This window comes from Actinia tenebrosa, unplaced genomic scaffold (assembly GCF_029948245.1).
Source record: "Actinia tenebrosa isolate PJP-AT-01 unplaced genomic scaffold, QUT_ActTen_1.0 PGA_scaffold9__36_contigs__length_13948895, whole genome shotgun sequence".
NCBI classification, from domain to species: Eukaryota; Metazoa; Cnidaria; class Anthozoa; order Actiniaria; family Actiniidae; genus Actinia; species Actinia tenebrosa.
Window position 1 is genome coordinate 9,421,989 of NW_028292586.1, and position 18,374 is coordinate 9,440,362.

General features: G+C 37.5%; 2 protein-coding genes and 1 pseudogene across 2 annotated transcripts; 1 reads left to right on the forward strand and 2 right to left on the reverse strand.

The window, feature by feature from the left end:
* The first annotated feature begins 1,838 nt into the window (after window positions 1-1,838).
* Window positions 1,839-7,569, forward strand: LOC116301098 (HHIP-like protein 2). Its single transcript, XM_031710097.1, has 6 exons — window positions 1,839-3,109; window positions 4,890-5,218; window positions 5,447-5,576; window positions 6,068-6,210; window positions 6,337-6,418; window positions 6,981-7,569. Exons 1-6 carry the CDS (start codon window positions 1,962-1,964, stop codon window positions 7,186-7,188), a joined length of 2,040 nt encoding a protein of 679 aa, XP_031565957.1. The 5' UTR covers window positions 1,839-1,961; the 3' UTR covers window positions 7,189-7,569.
* On the reverse strand, window positions 7,318-10,860 carry LOC116301105 (uncharacterized). Its single transcript, XM_089024980.1, has one exon. The coding sequence runs from the start codon at window positions 10,442-10,444 to the stop codon at window positions 8,120-8,122; it is 2,325 nt and encodes a 774-aa protein (XP_088881106.1). The 5' UTR covers window positions 10,445-10,860; the 3' UTR covers window positions 7,318-8,119.
* A 1,929-nt stretch (window positions 10,861-12,789) lies between these two features.
* Window positions 12,790-16,680, reverse strand: LOC116301104 (uncharacterized; annotated as a pseudogene).
* Window positions 16,681-18,374: the final 1,694 nt, after the last annotated feature.

The following is an 18,374-nucleotide window of genomic DNA, read 5'->3' on the forward strand; positions in this document are numbered from 1 at the left end:
AAAAAAAATGGAGGGGCCCGATTTCATAGGAGAGTCAGATGACTCGGTCATTGCACCCCATCTCACGATAATAATCGTTGAAGTGCTAGTTGAAGTACTTCGTAACGGGAGAAATGAAAGATTTCTAAAGATATTTCTTAAACTGTCTTCTAAGACATTTAAGAATAGTGTTTTTTAGGCACTGAGTACAATGTCCATTTGCCCTTCAAAACATTGGAATGACGTGTTCACGATGAGCGCGCGCACTTAACTCAAGCGTAGAAAGGCTGCGCGTGAACGATGCGCGCCAACGTCAGTAAGGCTTCGTAATCTTTTTTGTCATCGTATCCTAAAATCGAAAGACACAATCCTTTACGTACGTACTTTGATAGACTACGCACGCCAAATTCTCGCTTCGCTCAAATAAAAAACTCCTCGGGAGACAAAAGAGGTCGACTTGGAACAAGTCACTCTAGTACATACTTTGAGGTCAAACTGCATTCGTTTGTTTGTTTGTTTGTTTGTGTGTTTCCTTGGCATGTCGTTTTCAACGATATCACCTGGGACAAGTTGTTTCTGGATATTGCAGAGATTCACACTCCACTGGAGACGCAAGGTCCGAGGCGCCTCTAGGTCTTGGATGACCGGCTCTCATAGCTTCTCTCCTCGTGAAGGACCACGTCTACCAGCAAAAGGAAATAAAAGCGGGAGGCATTGGAAGTTGTATCGCTCGTGCGCGATAAGAAACAATGTTAACCGTAGCATCAAAAAAATGCGAAAGGAAAGTATTACTCGAATCTGATCAAGGTTGCAAAGGTAATACTAATTGGAGTGCAATTCTTAGGAAAGGAAACAGCGATTAAAATAGCGATTAAAATAGCGAAGAACCTACAGTGAAGACAGCGAAAAAAGTAGGTGGAACATGTTTTATTTTCCTCAGGTTGGTATTGATGCAAACACTGTATTTGGTGCTGAGGTGAGTTTAAGTATTTGTTCCTGAGAAGGACTCTATGCACTTTCCACAGTGTCTGCGTTTCCAAAAAAGATAATATATAAATGTAGGCGCAGCGTTTTCAATAGTAAATAAAGTTCAAGTGATTAAGAAGATGATGAAGTCCTTCCTCCATACTGCATGGCATCACTGCTCGCGCACAATTTACAGATCACATTCTCAATGGCACTGTCACTGACGTCGCCTTCCTGGATCTCAAGCTTTGGCGTAGACGATGCCGCGCGGGGTTGGTTCAATCAATATGTACGCAGCTGCTGAGGACACAATTATATACTGTGTTAGCCATACAGCAGATGAAGCTATTGCCAAGTTAAATAAAGCTTTGAAAGATTTCTACCCGGGATTTATACAGGTCCTATCGCTTCTGCTTATATTAGTAACTCATTGGGTTTCAACAACAAGGCTATCGGGCGTAACGATTGATGATAAACGATTGGTGTTAAACTATTTTTGAATTATATCAATTTGAATTAGTTATTTTTTACGTAATACTTATTCCGTAAAAAAATGTTTTTCAAGACTTTTAGTAATAAAATGCTATTACTTATAAATGCTTTATTGATAATATAAATTTATTTTTAATACAAGTAGTAGTTTTGCTTCTATAAACTAGTGCGTGCGGCTTTCACTACGTAAAAAACTTATGGTACGTACTACTGTACCGTAAAGGTCAATCATCAATCAACCAGTCATTTTTCGACACATTATCTATTCACATGACATACCCTCGACGCTTTGCCAATGACCTTTTCTTGCGAATCCCCCCTCCCCTCCCCTTTACCAAATTGGACCTCTCCATGACACTGTATTGTAATGCAACACTGCACGTAACTTTCTATAGTATCGTTTCACCAAAATACGTAATGTAGGTAGGTATTTCCTTTGGCTTTTTACCAATATTTCTAGGTATTTTGCCATAGAACATCTTCTTGGGCTTCGGAGTGGACAAAGCCATCACTACAACAACAACATGATATTTCTTCGAACGTCATTTGTTGTCACAGTACTTTGGTCACTGGTAGAGAGTCATCCTCAATGTCTTGATTATAGAGCTCCATTTGAGTCAAGAGGACAGCTTCAATTCTGTTCTCAATATTCAGCGTTTGGATGCTGTACCACAACAAAGGACTCACAAATCCAACAAACATTTCAAAAGGTTCAAGCAAAGTTTCTTCTTCAAACTCGTCCAAGATGCAAACGTCTGCTTAAAGAGGTTCTTTGCCTGTCATGTGATCCGTACGCTGCTCATATCTTTGAAGCTGAAGGAAACATGAAGTTTGACTTAAACAAGGCCACCCCTGGACTGTGTAATGAATTTTGCCTTCGATTCTACCATGAATGCTCTGATATTATCAATCATTTTTTGAGTACTTCGAAATGGACCTACAGAGGTTATCGTACATCGTCAGCAAACACTACTCAACCAAGCTTCTTGAAAACGACTCAAAGAACTCCTTCGGAAAATTTCTGCCACAGCATCCGGCTGAGGGACATGGATTATTGTTATCCTAACGTTAAAACAATAGAAAATAGAATTCTTGGGCGCAAATACAACCAGGGAAAAAATCAGGGATGTATGTGTGTTGAGAAGGTTGCGAGTAGCCTTCGTAACCCAATCGCTGCCGTCCACTCAGGTGATGGCACTTATCGATTATTTATCGCAGAGCAGATTGGCGTTATTCGTGTTTTATTACCAAATGGTCATTTATTATCAAGGCCGTTCCTCGATATATCCATCAATGTGCTATCAACAAAGAGTTACGCCGACGAGCGGGGTTTACTCAGCATTGCATTTCACCCTGAGTATAAGATCAATGGCCGATTCTTTGTGTACTATTCAACCCGTTTGAAAAGAAGCAGAAACAGTAATGATTCCAGTAGCGATGCCGATTTTAAAGACAATCACAAGACGGTTCTAAGCGAATTCTCGGTGTCAAATCTTGATCCTAACCGTGCGGATCGTGATAGTGAGAGGGTTATTCTGGAAATCCCCCAACCAGACGAAAATCATAATGGCGGTACAATATTGTTTGGTTATGATAATATGTTATACTTGACCCTTGGTGACGGAGGAGCTGCGGGCGACCCCTTTGGAAAATATGGAAATGGCCTGAATAGGTGAGTAGATCGAGACAGGGGGTCCATATATGGCAATGGCTGATGTACGCCATCTGGTTAGCTCAGTTGGTAAGAGCATCGGTCTGTTGTGCGGGAGGTCGTGGTTCAAGCCTCAGCCGGACCAACACTCAGGGTCTTATAATAACTGAGAAGAAGGGTGCTGCCTTCGTAATTACATTACATTAATTGTTAGACCTTCAAGTGGCTCGGATGTCCACTTTGAATGGCGGTTTCGTCTCTCCACACTTCATCAATACTAACCAATATCGAAGGAACGTAAAGGAAACACTGAGGACGTAAAGAAAACCCTGGCACTGGCCACCCTCAGTGCCTACACCACATACACTAACCACCTCCTCTCGTTCAAAACTCATTATGAAGCATATGGAAAAACAGCGCTATATGAAATAGATATCATTATTATTAGTACGGGATGGGGAAGGGGTAGCCGCTTACACATACACCCTGTCAGAAGATAAGGGGAGTGGAGTCAGAAAGAGCTAGCGCTCGGAAAAAATGGTGATCATACAAGAATTGAAGGTTACATACCGATAAAAGGACAGTTAATTGGTTAAAGATAATGTACCTCTAGTTATTTATCAATTTTCACGGTTTTCTTTGTTTTTCACAAGGCTTTATTTTTGTTATAACTGTAATTATAAATACATGCGAGGTAAATATATAGTTATTAACCCGGTTAATAACTATATATTGATTTTTCATTTATAATGAGCAATTCAGTTCAATTCATCAGCCCTGCTTATGCAGGTTTTTTAATTTATTTTTTATATTTAAATTTTGTTGATGTTATTTTTAAGTCAAAAGTATAAACAGTTGAGTATCGTATCAATTTTGAAATATTATTATATACTTATAATTAAGTAATTCATGGTCTTGCACCCTTGTATCTTCAAGATATTTTAATGCCGTGTGTTCCAAGACGTAGTTTGAGGTCTCAGAATGTGCTTTTATTAGATCACTCTACTTATATTTCGAAATCATATTGTTTTAGATCTTTTTCAGTTTGCGCACCGAAATTGTGGAATGAGCTTCCACTTTGTCCCAGTATTTCTATATTCAAAACTAAGCTTAAGACATATTTATTTAAGATCGCTTTTAATTTGTTGTTCATAATTATCTATTTTTCATGAATTTTCACAAATTTTTGGAATAGAGCTTTTAAAAGACATATTTATTTCTTGTACTGTATTAGTTTATTTATTGGACTCAGTTAGGGCGTCGGGTATTCGCATGTGTCGGGTCTGGTGCAAATGAAGTGAAACTTTAGGTTTGCTCGTTTGTGTTGGATTCGGTGCGTGCAGAATGCGACGTCTAGACTGGACCTAAGTTATGTATTAGTCATATATTAGTTATATCTTAGTTATATAGTAGTTATAAGATAGTTATGTTTTAGCTATAAATCATTTCATATATTGTAGGGTATAAATAATAATCATAATTATAATTATTATCATTATTGTTAGTAGTAGCAGTATTATTACTATTATTATTATTATTATTATTATTATTATTATTATTATTATTATTATTATTGCCTCCGTTTTCGCTTATTAACTCTTACCTATAGTGTAGCTATTACCATCACTTGTTTCTCCTCCTCTCTATATTATCCCAAGCGTATAAGGCACGTGGCTCAATGATCGAATTATTTATTCACATCTCACAAACTTAGATAAATTTAGCATCATCTATATAATAATGCTTACCACTCACCACTTCCTTGATACCAGTTTTTGTCTTTATATTTGTTTGACTTTAGGGAGACTCTTCTCGGATCTATTTTGCGCATAGACATCGATAAAGACGATGATAAAACCCCATATAAAATACCACCAGACAATCCTTTCATATATGAATACAAGGCGCGTCCAGAAATCTATGCCTACGGTGTTCGCAACATGTGGAGGTGCTCTATTGACCGTGGTGACAATACAACTGGAGAAGGACGAGGGAGATTCTTCTGTGGTGATGTTGGACAGTATGATTATGAAGAAATCGATCTTATTGTTAAGGGAGGGAACTATGGCTGGAGAGCTTACGAGGGATTTTCATGTTATGATGACTCCCAGTGTTACTCTCCTAGATTAAGTAAGTGGTTTCTTTTCTACGTTTTGACTCCCATAAGAGCGGAGCGGAGCACCATACTTAAGGAAAAATGGTGAACCATCGAGCTGATTTTTCATGACATGATTAGGACACTTCCGTATGTACTTAAAACTCGCAAATGCACAAAAACGACTGTAACTTGTCTAACAATATATATACCATATCTATGCATGATTATTGCTAATAACATATTTACACATCGTGTTACAGGTAACACCATTTTCCCGATACACGCCTATAATCATACAGTGGGGAAGTCCATATTAGGAGGATACGTTTATCGTGGATGCCAGAACCCTAATCTATATGGGTATTATATATTTGCGGACACTTGGAGCAGGTTGGTTATTGGTTTGTTGGTATAATTTTATTCAAGTACTAGTTACTACTAATTATGGTATTACTGTTCTTTAAAGAGCAAAGTAAAACTATTACTATGGAGTTCAGACAACAGTACTTCGTAAATAGCACTAAATAGCACTGAAGCACTGATTAAACAATCCTCATACAGCTCATAACATATATCCGTGAAAAACCTTGTAAAAAATTGTACAAATTAGTAAGTTCAGTAGACCTCAGTAGACCGTAGACCTACGACACTTTGCACTAATTTGTACAATTTTGATAGTTAACTTTTTCACGATATTTTGTTTTCACTTTACAATAGATTTTTCACTATTTTGTACTATTTAGTACTCTATAGTGTTCCATAATCTATGTACAAGGATTGTAATTACAAAATGATAAACACAATTAGTGATGATGACTAAAAGTCGTTCAGGTTTATGATTTTCCTCTCTTATGATATCTTTGTTACTTCATTTGTTTAAGCCGTTTCTTCACTTTGATGCAAAACCGAAAAACAAGAAGATGGGAACACCGTGAACTTTGTTTTGGGGATGACAAGTATTGCACTGATAAACTAACGGGAAACTTCGAGCAGTTTGTGCTCTCTTTTGGAGAAGACGAAGCAGGTAGGAAAAACATGTTACTATGCATGCTGAAAAAAAAATAATAATAATAATAAGATTCCCGACTGCCCGACTGCCCGACTGCCCGACTGCCTGTTTTTAATTTTATTTATTTATTTATCGTTACAGGGGAACTGTACATACTTGCTACTTCTCGCCCGAGCTCGCATCAACCAAAAGGCAATGTTTATCGACTGGTCGATCCCGAAAGGTAATTCTATATCCAAACATTCACTAAAATTTAAAAGTAATTGCATGGTATAGCAAACCATACTTGTTAAAAAGTAAACAAACAATTTTGTTAAGGTTTTATGTGATTTATAAGTTAGGACCAGTGTCACTATTGGCCCAGTGTCATTATTGGCCCAGTGTCACTTTTGGCCCAGTGTCACTATTGGCCCAGTGTCACTATTGGCCCAGTGTCACTTTTGGCCCAGTGTCACTATTGGCCCAGTGTCACCATTGGCCCAGTGTCACCATTGGCCCAGTGTCACCATTGGCCCAGTGTCACTATTATTGGCCCAGTGTCACTTTTGGCCCAGTGTCACTATTGGCCCAGTGTCACTATTGGCCCAGTGTCACCATTGGCCCAGTGTCACCATTGGCCCAGTGTCACCATTGGCTCAGTGTCACCATTGGCCCAGTGTCACCATTGGCAAATTGTGTAGTCATACCAAATTGTGTAGTTTTGTATAGTTTTTACTTCAAACAAGAAGTTGACAAGAAGTTGACAAAGCTATTAACGATGAATTTTGATTTCATTATTATCCTAGGAGAGGTGATCCAGCTGCGTGCGCTTACACGCCTTCCTCGCCCGTTTCTCGTAGACAACGTAAACACAAAAAGTGTCGTGATACACTGGATACGTATTACCCTTCAACAGTAAGCAACTGCGTCTATTACAGAAGAAGGGGATTCTGCGTACTGCGTTCAATCAAGAAATACTGTAAGAAGACGTGTGGTTTGTGTGATCATCAATGAATTAAGTCTGGACATTTGATTCTTGAAGACAACTGTTTACACTCATAGATAGAATTTTTTTAAGTAAATAAGTAGATAAATATTTTTTTCCTCTTACTTACTTCTTTTATAATCCAGTCTATCATCTAGCTGTAATAGTCAGTCAACCCGCTTGTTTGTGTTAGACATGGAACATAAACCTGTTTAAATGTGAAAAAGGCTGTTCCAGATGCACAAAATACATAAAATATTTTATTTGAGCTAGATGGGTTGTGGTGGAAATTAAAGAGGGGCCAAAGCACGTCGTCTATGGCATAAACTATATATAAAAACTATATATTATATATATGGCATTAAAGATGAAGCTTAATATAATAAAGTTTATCGAAATATGAGAGTCAACATGCGAGTTGCATTTGATCAAGCCGCGTTCTGGACTTATGGAAACTGGTCCAAAGCCTTTCTCTTCTATACCAGCGTGTATGTTCTTTTACGTCATTCCGTTTCAGGGTGAGTTATAGTGGAGAGACCGTACCGCTATTTTTCCGTGATCATTCAAGCAACGTGAAGGTCTAACCATTTGCAGAGGTGATTACAAAGGCAGCACCTTCTCCTCAGTAATTGTTTTTCGCACAAAATTCCGATGCACAACCAACCGAGTAAACCGGTTGGCGTTAAAAAGTGAAATGCAGGCATTGCATCAGAACACCATGATTGACATATTACAATATAAGGTAGGATTAAATGTTACAACTTTTACTTATTACTTTAAAGTAAGGATTAGGGCAAGAGTCTTAAATTTGTTATTATTTACAACTTTGTTTCACAGCATGCATTTGTATTTTATGATGCATTTTGCTTCTCTTTAGTCTACTGTGGTAAACTGAGCAAATGCTACATACGCATATACGAAGACCTTACAATGTACTAAGTTACACAAATATCTTGTTATTTACAACTTCGTTTGTCTAGTTTCACAGGCTTCATTTGCATTTGATGATGCACTTTTGCTTCTCTTTAATCTACTGTTAATGTTTCTGTACAAAGCTCGCACTCTTCTGGTAAAACCAAATGCTACAGCAATATATAGCCCTTGCAATGTATTAAGTAACACAAATGGGTACATCAAGTAATAAGATGTGAACGGTGCCACAAACCCAAACACCCATGTGAACCCCATTAACACTGCGATCTTTGCGTACACCGTTGAATCCTGGCGCGCTTGATGTTGACTGGCAACCATCTTAGACTGATCAATCGCCTTCCTTATTTCTTTGACGATAAGCACGAAAAACACTGCATTCCATAGTATTGACAAACCAACTGGTATGGCAAAGAAGAACAGGTTAGCTCTTGGGCTATTGATCCAGCAACCTTTCTCTCCCCCGTAACCAATAACAACGGTTCCTGATCTGTCAAGAGCTACACAAATGGACACATACATTATCAAAGGAAGCCATCCCACGGCCATCACGCGAGCGATGCGTTTGCGTTTCTGTCCTTTTTCGTTTCTGTAATTGCGCTGGCTTGCTTTACCTGAAAAAGCTCTCCACGTGTTGAAGGCGATGATTGACATCCACCAAAATGAAGCAAGAAAACCGTAGTGAAGTACAATTGCTATGGCTATGCAACCCAGTTGAGTAAATGTCAACCCTGATCCTACCAACCACAATAACTGTGCTACAAGTAAAACACTGCACAGATTCATCAGGTTTATTCCGGGAATGGTTCTCAGATCTGCAAATACCGAGTATGTCACCAGAACGAACAACAAGCAAACCACTGATATACAGAACCCAATATAAGTCAGGATTGTCAACGCCTTGTGGTCATTGGCAGTTCTTGACTGTGATTCTCGTTTATAAGTTGCTGTAAAGTTCGTACAGACCATGATTGTTCCATTTCTCCACGTATAGGTACCATGTTCATACAAATGACCTGAAGCCTTGTGTAACACTGATCGATTAAGGAAAATGGTATACTCGTGTTTCTGTAGAAAGATGTACATGCCAGAACAATTGGCTGATGGCATGTGTCTACATACAACGATCTGTCCCACTGGTACTTGTTTTCCCTTGATTATTGTCAGATTGGATGTAAAATAATCCCTCACGCGCAACACTTCGCCCGTTTTGTTTATGTAAACAGATACCTCGGTACCTGGAATGACATGATATTCATAAGATAAATAGGTGTCTGTCTGGACACATGTTAGGGGTTTGGTAGTAACTTTCATGACAATGTAAGTGTCGTCACCAATTTGCAGCTCGAAAGGTTTAAAGGATTTGAACAACAAAGTTATATTGTTATCTTGATTGAACTGCCTTTTTTTGCTATAATTTGTGATGTCCATCTTAAACTCAGCTTTGTACAGGTACTCATTCATATCAATTAAGTCGAGCCTAATTGATGTTAATCTTGTAGAGTTTAGACATAAAGCTGATGCAAAATATTTTCGAAATTTAAAAGTATCAATTAGAAAATGAAAGGGTTTATAATTTCTAACAATTTTCATCCACAACGCCACTTTATATATTTCCGACCTCGACTGCAATGGAACCATGGTTTCGCCTAGGCGACAGATTTCAAGATAAACGTCATAAACGTTTCCTCGTGGGCAAGATGTCATTCCTGACCCTTCGCCTGCCTTTGATGATTTCCCTCCAATATCCATAACGACAGAAAATGGTCGTGCAGAACCTGGCGCAAAATGTACTTCATCCTTTGCCACAAATGGTAAACTCGTTGGGCCACATTCCATCGTGAGTACGTTATTACACCACCCACAATAAGCATTTTTATACATGATTTTGGTAACTGGCATATAAACAAGACCGTAACGTCCATCTGAACATTTGGTTTTGATCTCGTTTGGCAATGAGAGATTAGTACACTTTGACTCAGACTCAAAACAATATCGTTTGGGTAATTCTTCTTTAATTTTGGGCGAAGGATTCCTACAAAAATCAAAAAGAAATTTCATTGTGTTCTCTTTTATTGCTTGACTTGATGGAGCCACCAAACATTGAAACTCTAATTTATAGAGTTCCACGATAGTTTGCATGATTTGTCCATGGCACTGAGCACAGAATCGGTTTGCATAGGTTTTGTTGTCGGCTGTAACTACTGGAAGAACATCTTTGTAATTATCAGCAGTCATAGCGGATCTCTTATTGATACATGACTGGTTGATATCTTGGTTGGTCCAGCTTTGTGGACATGAAGCAATCATCCAGATACCAGACCTGCATGTCCATTGTTCTTCTGGTACTTTCATGTCTGTTTTAGTGGTGTTGCTTGATCGCTGTAGAAGACAGTATTGGACATAGTCTGCACAACAATCCTTGAAATAATCACAATACGGGTCACATGAACAGCGTAGTTTTTGTGTTCCTCCTGGATCTCGTTCATTCGTACATCTGTCCTTGCATGATAGAAGTGGAGAAGTACATTCTTTGATAACTGGCCGTACTGAGTATGAAAAATTATTTCTACGCTTTCTTACTCCCAAATGATTTGCCTGTTTTACTCGGGCATTAATGTCCACGAATTTGTTGTTTAAACAGCCAATATGACTTGAATTCAAAGAACGTCTTTCTGAGAAAATTAAACGAAACAATCTTGGCAGCTTGAGATTTCGTTTTCCTTAAAAGGAAAGGTAAAAGGAAAGGTTTGTTTTCAACAAATCCATGCTAGTCCTTTCTATTTCTTTGTTCTTGCTCGTCTTCATTTTCCACGAATCTTTTGTTTGTTTTGCCGCCATTATCGGATTATATATATTATTCACAGCTGTTTTTATATTCACCTGATCATAACCTTGTTTAACATGGTGACAAAAAAGAAGTGTAGCAAAACAAATCATTAATATAGTTTTCATTTCTGTAATTTCCCGCAGTCGACGTCGTCTCTGGAGAAAATCAAGGAATCTTTCGCGTCAACTGGGTAAGCCACCTGAGTTAACAACAGAAGAGTGAGAGAAACTGAACTGCTTAACCATAAAAGTGACAGACCAATTAGCTTTTTCATTCAGTATGATGATATTAGAAAGTGCAATAATGCATGAATGGTCAATGATGACTGGTTTGGTTGACCAAGCATCAAGGTTAATAGCTGCAGAAAACCCCTAAAACATCTGGTCACCTTTTTGTTCAGTCACGTTATTAAATAATTGTCCAGCATATACAGTTTCTTTAATTATTATTAATTTTTCTTCAGCCACCCGAAGCACTGACTATTAATATTTATTATTTATTTATTTATTTATAATAATATAAATGCTCTTTTGTGCATTTATTTGGTTAACGCCAATCACCAGCCATTATGCCTGCCTTAAATTTAAGAAAATTTTTAATTTTTTATAAATAAAGCTTTTAAGAGTTTTTTCTCTTTTCTGTTGATTCTTACCAATTTTGGGATTTTAATATCGCGAGTATACTTTTGCTCAGACCAAGATACTGTATTAACCACAAACACAATATGAAAGAATTAGCCTTAAGTTTCAAGCATGGACAATAAGTTTTGGCATTTTGTGAAGTCCAATTTATCAGGCATGTTTGAAAGTCAAATTTACAAATGTTTTGACTAATTTACATACGGATTCAGAGCATGCGCAGCCGTTTTTCACTCGTGTCGTATCGTTATATAGCTACGAAATTTTTCCGGTATAACGAACCCTCTCATTGGTTTAAAGATCAGATTACCACGTGACAATAGCTAAATCTAAATGTATCCCGACCGGAAAATGAGTAACTTATTTCCCGGTCAGGACTTTCATTGGGAAAAAGGATTCGGAATACGAAAAAAACGGCTAAAAAGCTATTGCTACTTTCTTTGCTTTTTGGTAGAGAAATACAAGACCGTATGCGAGTTGTATATTTGTAAAATCATTTGTCAGTTTTCATGCATTTAAAAACTTGTTAAATAAAGTCCTTATTTCGTAAACTGACTTCTCAATATTTCTCAATTGCTATATAACAAAACATTTAATGTCTGGTCCCTTGGGATATTAGTAAGTTTTGTTTTCCCGACAGTTTTCTTGGCCGTTGGCCTCGGGAAACATCGAGACTCTCGGAAAAACAAGACTAACTATTTCCCTCGCGACCAGACATTAAATATATAATGTAAAATTTGCAAATACCCCTTTCTTCTGTCTGCATCAAAAAGTGACCTTCTCCTTTAAATTTGTTGAATTCTCGTCCCTCCCCATCATTTAGTATGAAATATTTGGTGACCCCCCTCTTTGACTGAGTACAAATTTAATGGCCCTTCCCTTTGATTTCCCCGGCCCACCCACCCCACCTTACGCTATCCCCCACCCCCTAAAAAACGAATGCTCCCTAAGAGATTTTATTTTGTTGATTCTTACCATATTTGGGTTTTTAGTTTTGAGCTATAGCTTTCCAGCTCAATTTACTCAATGCAATACAACACAGACAGAGGCATTGCTACCTTACAAGAGGGCGCAGAAGGGGACTATGTTATCTAGCTGAATAGCTGATATGTGAGTTTTAAGTAGAAAAATAGCTACTTAAAAATGGAAGGGAAAACTAATAAATTACACACAAAAATTATTCTAATCATTTATAAGCAAAGAAGTTTTCTTTTCAAATTACGGTTAGATTTGTTAAGCTCTTTTAAAGTATTCGTATATATAATACTGTTACAAATCAGTCTTGGGTCTCACGAGGCGAATATTAAATTTTCAATATAACTTGTGTAAGAACCAATTACGGGCCATAATTGGTTCTTACACAAGTTAATATTCATGGAAAAACAGAAGGCCGTTAGTGATTGTGTGGTTTCCACCGTAGACGATACTAAGAACGGCTGCTGGTTAGACTGAGTGATTGTGGTAATCATGCATTAATAAACTGACCATAAGTATAAAAAGGTCTGTTAATTTTAACATATTGAGTGATAAAAAGAAGAGGGCTTGAATGGATATAAAGTAATAATTCTAACTTCCCTTTTTTTTTTTGGCACATTATATTATCACCCGCCCCCTATCAAATGTCTTTTAAAAATGACGAGCCCAGCGCACCTGGCTAATGAGAGCTTATTATTCCTTAGTTTTTTTCCATTATACGTGAAACAAGGTTTCTTAGTTCGGAAGTTCGGTTCATATAGCACCTATTCTTCTTTACATTTTCATATATAGACTGCTGGATACCATGCTGAACTCAAGCTTAAGTTTTTGTCGATACAGAAGACAAGATATTTTACAGCATTGTCACTAAAAGAAATAACTTATTTGGATAAGTTGATTTTTTTTTGTTTTTTTTTGTTTTTTTTGTTTTTGTTTTTTTGTGGCCGAACTAAAACCACAAAGTTATTTTTATCAATTGGCTGGAACAGTTGCAGTCAGGATTCATTGATCTTTATTATAAAAGTTTTGTGTCTGTAAACTAAAAGTTGGTAGACGATTCGGCTATTTCTTTAGACTTCTTCAGTAAAAGTTGAATGTTATTTTAGCTTATACTGAAGATAGCTAAGGAACTAGCAGAATGCCTACAAATTTGTAATTAAGTCAGCGAAAAAACTTTTATAATGTAGTTTTATAATCAGATAGCCAACTATTAACATGACGTAGATTTGTATTTGCTAGTGATTCAAGGTAAGTCTTATGGGAACAGAATAACTTAAATTGAATTGGAGTCATCTTGAAAACTGCCTGAGGTGAAAATCAAAGAAAAAAGAGCAAGTTGTAAAAATTCATTAATGTATACAGTAAACGAAATAGGGCCTCTAGCACACATCCTTGGGCTACCTCAAATGCAGTATACTGCAATTTGATCTACTGTTTTTATAAAATGATCGCACTCTTCTGGTAAGCTGAGCAAATGGTACATTGGCATATACGAAGACCTTACAATGTACTAAGTAACATAAATATCTCGTTATTTACAACTTCGTTTGTCCAGTTTCACAGGCTTCATTTGCATTTGACGATGCCCTTTTGCTTCTCTTTGATCTACTGTTTCTGTACAAAGCTCGCACTCTTCTGGTAAAACCAAATGCTACAGCAATATATAGCCCTTGCAATGTATTAAGTAACACAAATGGGTACATCAAGTAATACGATGTGAACGGTGCCACAAACCCAAACACCCATGTGAACCCCATTAACACTGCGATCTTTGCGTATACCGTTGAATCCTGGCGCGCTTGATGTTGACTGGCAACCATCTTCGACTGATCAATTGCCTTCCTTATTTCTTTGACGATAAGCACGAAAAACACTGCATTCCATAGCATTGACAAACCAACTGGTATGGCAAAGAAGAACAGGTTAGCTCTTGGGCTATTGATCCAGCAACCTTTCTCTCCCCCGTAACCAATAACAACGGTTCCTGATCTGTCAAGAGCTACGCAAATGGAAACATACATTATCAAAGGAAGCCATCCCACGGCCATCGTGCGAACGATGCGTTTGCGTTTCTGTCCTTTTTCGTTTCTGTAGTTGCGCTTGCTTGCTTTACCTGAAAAAGCTTTCCACGTGTTGAAGGCGATGATTGACATCCACCAAAATGAAGCAAGAAAACCGTAGTGAAGTACAATTGCTATGGCCATGCAACCCAGTTGAGTAAATGTCAACCCTGATCCTACCAACCACAATAACTGTGCTACAAGTAAAGCACTGCACAGATTCATCAGGTTTATTCCGGGAATGGTTCTCAGATCTGCAAATACCGAGTATGTCACCAGAACGAACAACAAGCAAACCACTGATATACAGAACCCAATATAAGTCAGGATTGTCAACGCCTTGTGGTCATTGGCAGTTCTTGACTGTGATTCTCGTTTATAAGTTGCTGTAAAGTTCGTACAGATCATGATTGTTCCATTTCTCCACGTATAGGTACCATGTTCATGCAAATGACCTGAAGCCTTGTGTAACACTGATCGATTAAGGAAAATGGTATACTCGTGTATCTGTAGAAAGATGTACATGCCAGAACAATTGGCTGATGGCATGTGTCTACATACAACGATTTGTCCCACTGGTACTTGCGTTCCCTTGATTATTGTCAGATTGTTTGTGAAATATTCCTTAGCACCCAACACTTCACCCGTTTTGTTGATGTAAATGGATGCTGTTTGACCTGGAATGACATGATATTCATGAGTAGGATAGGTGTCTGTCTGGACACATGTTAGGGGTTTGGTAGCAACTTTTATAACAATGAAAGTGACATTACCAATTTGCAGTTGAAATGAACTGGATGAATCTAATAGGAGGCTGGTAGTGGTTTTCGAAGTTGTATTCTGATTATTTGCATAACCTGTTAAGTCTATCTGAAACTCAACTTTAATCAGGTCATTATCCAAATCAATCACTTCTACCTCGAACATAGATATTCGTGTAAAGCTAAGCCCTAAGCTTGACAAAAAAGATCTTGAAAAGTCAAACTTGTGCAAAATGTCAGGAATGGCGCTATGGTTTGTCTTGATTTTTATCCACATCGCGATGCTGTATATTTTTAAGCTTGAAACAAACGGCACAAGTTTTTGTCCTTGACGACATGTTTCTAGATAGACGTCGTAAACTTTCCCTCTAGGACAAGATAGCGTTTCCGATAGCTTGAGCGGATTGGAAGTTTCTCCTCCGATGTCCATAATGACGGAAAAGGCAGTTGCTGTTGAGGATGGTATGAATTTCTTATTTTTTTCGCGTATGGGAAATGGACCACAACTCAAGAGCACTGCGTTATTGCATAAAGCACAATAAGCATTTTTGAACATTTTTTTTGTCTTTGCTTCATACACAAGTCCGTATTGCTGCTTCAAACATTGGATTCTCGTTTCCTCTGGTGACGTAAAATTGTTGCATTTTGCTATAGATTCAAAACAAAGTCTTTTAGATTTATCTTTTTTAAAGTTAAGCGAAACTTTTTTGCAGTGTTCAAACATAAACTTTATTTTCTCTTGATTCGTTGTCTGACTTGGTGGAGCAAACAAACATCCAAATTCAATGTTTTCTACGAGTCCCGTGATCATTTCCAAGTTTTGTCTATGGCACTGAGCACAGAATCGGTTTGCATAGGTTTTGTTGTCAGCTGTAACTACTGGAAGAACATCTTTGTAATTATCAGCAGTCAATCTTTTGTTGATACATGACTGGTTGATATCTTGGTTGGACCAGCTTTGTGGACATGAAGCAATCATCCAGATACCAGACCTGCATGTCCATTGTTCTTCTGGTACTTTCATGGCTGTTTTAGTGGTGTTGCTTGATCGCTGTCGAAGACAGTATTGAACATAGTCTGCACAACAGTCCTTGAAATAGTCACAATACGGGTCACATGAACAGCGTAGTTTTTGTGTTCCTCCTGCATCTCGTTCATTCATACATCTGTCCTTGCATGACACAAACTTAGAGGTACAGTTCTTGATATCGGGTACGGATTTAGCATCCCTTCGCTGCCGCTCTCCATGTCTTCGTCTTTCAAAGAATGGCTGTCTTGCCTGATTCCTGACTTCCATATGCTTTAAAGCGATTGAATCACTTTTACATTTTTCTTCTTGCAAATGTGATTTGATAGTTTGATATTCGAAAGTTTTTTTTCTCGAAGCAAAAATGTAGTTTGTCTTAATTTTCTTCATGTTTAATCCATTTATTAAGCTTTTAGTTGCTGCTCTTTCTTCGTTCATATTTCCCTCGGAGGAGACTTCTTGAAATCCGTCTGAAGATCTTTGCTTTGCTTTTATCATTATCTGTTTATCCAGTCCAGCTTTTTCTTTCTCCATCTGAACATAGCCACTCTGGCCATCTTCTCTTATAATATAGCAAGAACAAAGATATGATGATGCCAAGAATATCGTTAAGGCTTTTACCTTCATCTTTAACTGAAACCTTCCAATGACTCGCGAGTTATTCTCGTGTCTGAATAAAGATAAAACCCGAGCCATTTATTATATTGTTAATTACCAATTATTGTCAGTGATAGTTATCACAATGTAAATCAAATGATAGACGATCGGGGTTCAAGCTACATGTAGTGTTTAACGTTTTTTGATCTCTTAATATAAATCCATGACGATCACACTTTACTCATGCGGCAACAATATCTATAATTGTCAATAAATAAATTGTTGTTTTGTACAAATTGTACCATTTTATTGTATAATATTGCTACCAATTACATTTTATTTTTGAAGGTTTCTACTTTCAACTCCGCTGGCACAAATGCGTTATTGTATTCAGTATCATTGTTAGTCGAATGGCGCCATTCATTCGCAATTCGAAATGGGTTCCTATTAGGTTTCTATTAAAAATACGAAAATGTTATAAATGAGAAGGCTATTGAAATTCAAAAATACGCAAACAAAGTGGTTTGTAACAGTTCAGTTTAAGAAATAAAACTTTTTGCGTATGTTTTGATTGTATGTAAAAAGCAGTGGACATCAAACAAGCGTTTGCAAAAAATAACGTTTTCAGTTTCGGATTTAAAGACCGGTACCATGGGGTCCAGAGGTCATGTATTCTCGCTCTGGCGTTTGCTGTTTTGAAAGGGTCGCGCTCGTCAAGGGAAGTGAATTATTTTCACCAAAATATGTTTTTCTTTTGTGCGGCGTTTAAACTATATCTTAAAAACAAATGACGTAAGTATAAAGTCGCAGTTCTCGCTGGGGACAACCTCATATTTAAACAATTACATGCACAGTTTCGACTGACTCATTTACGCCTGACCTTGGATCACTATAGATATAGAATTTCCTGTATGTTATATTTTTTCATAATAGAACAATCCGGCCAAAGGCACAAATTAAACTTATGAGAGATAGTAGATCTCGCCTAGTTCTTGAATGTCTGAGTACTTCAGACACTCTGATGCAAGATAAGAGCCTTTGTGTACATTCTTGTAAGTAGAGGTGTGTATCTAGGAGTGCCTTATAAAGGACAGTCTAATGAGTGATCTATGGACGCTAAAATTGTCCAACTGGATTGCCTCCTATTGCCAACTATAAAAGAATTAAATTATAACGTCACTTTTATGTGAATGAAAATTAGAATATTGAATAAATATGAATAAAGAAAAAATTGTAAGAAAAATTTTATAAATGGCCTATAGAGGCTTTGCACCATCACGTGATGGCAGCCATGACAGGAGGCAGGAATAATATAGTCGTTCTCCCATGGGAAACCGAATTCTTTCTCATGTAAATCAGATTAGATAGATTCAATTGTTCCTGCCTCCTGTCATGGC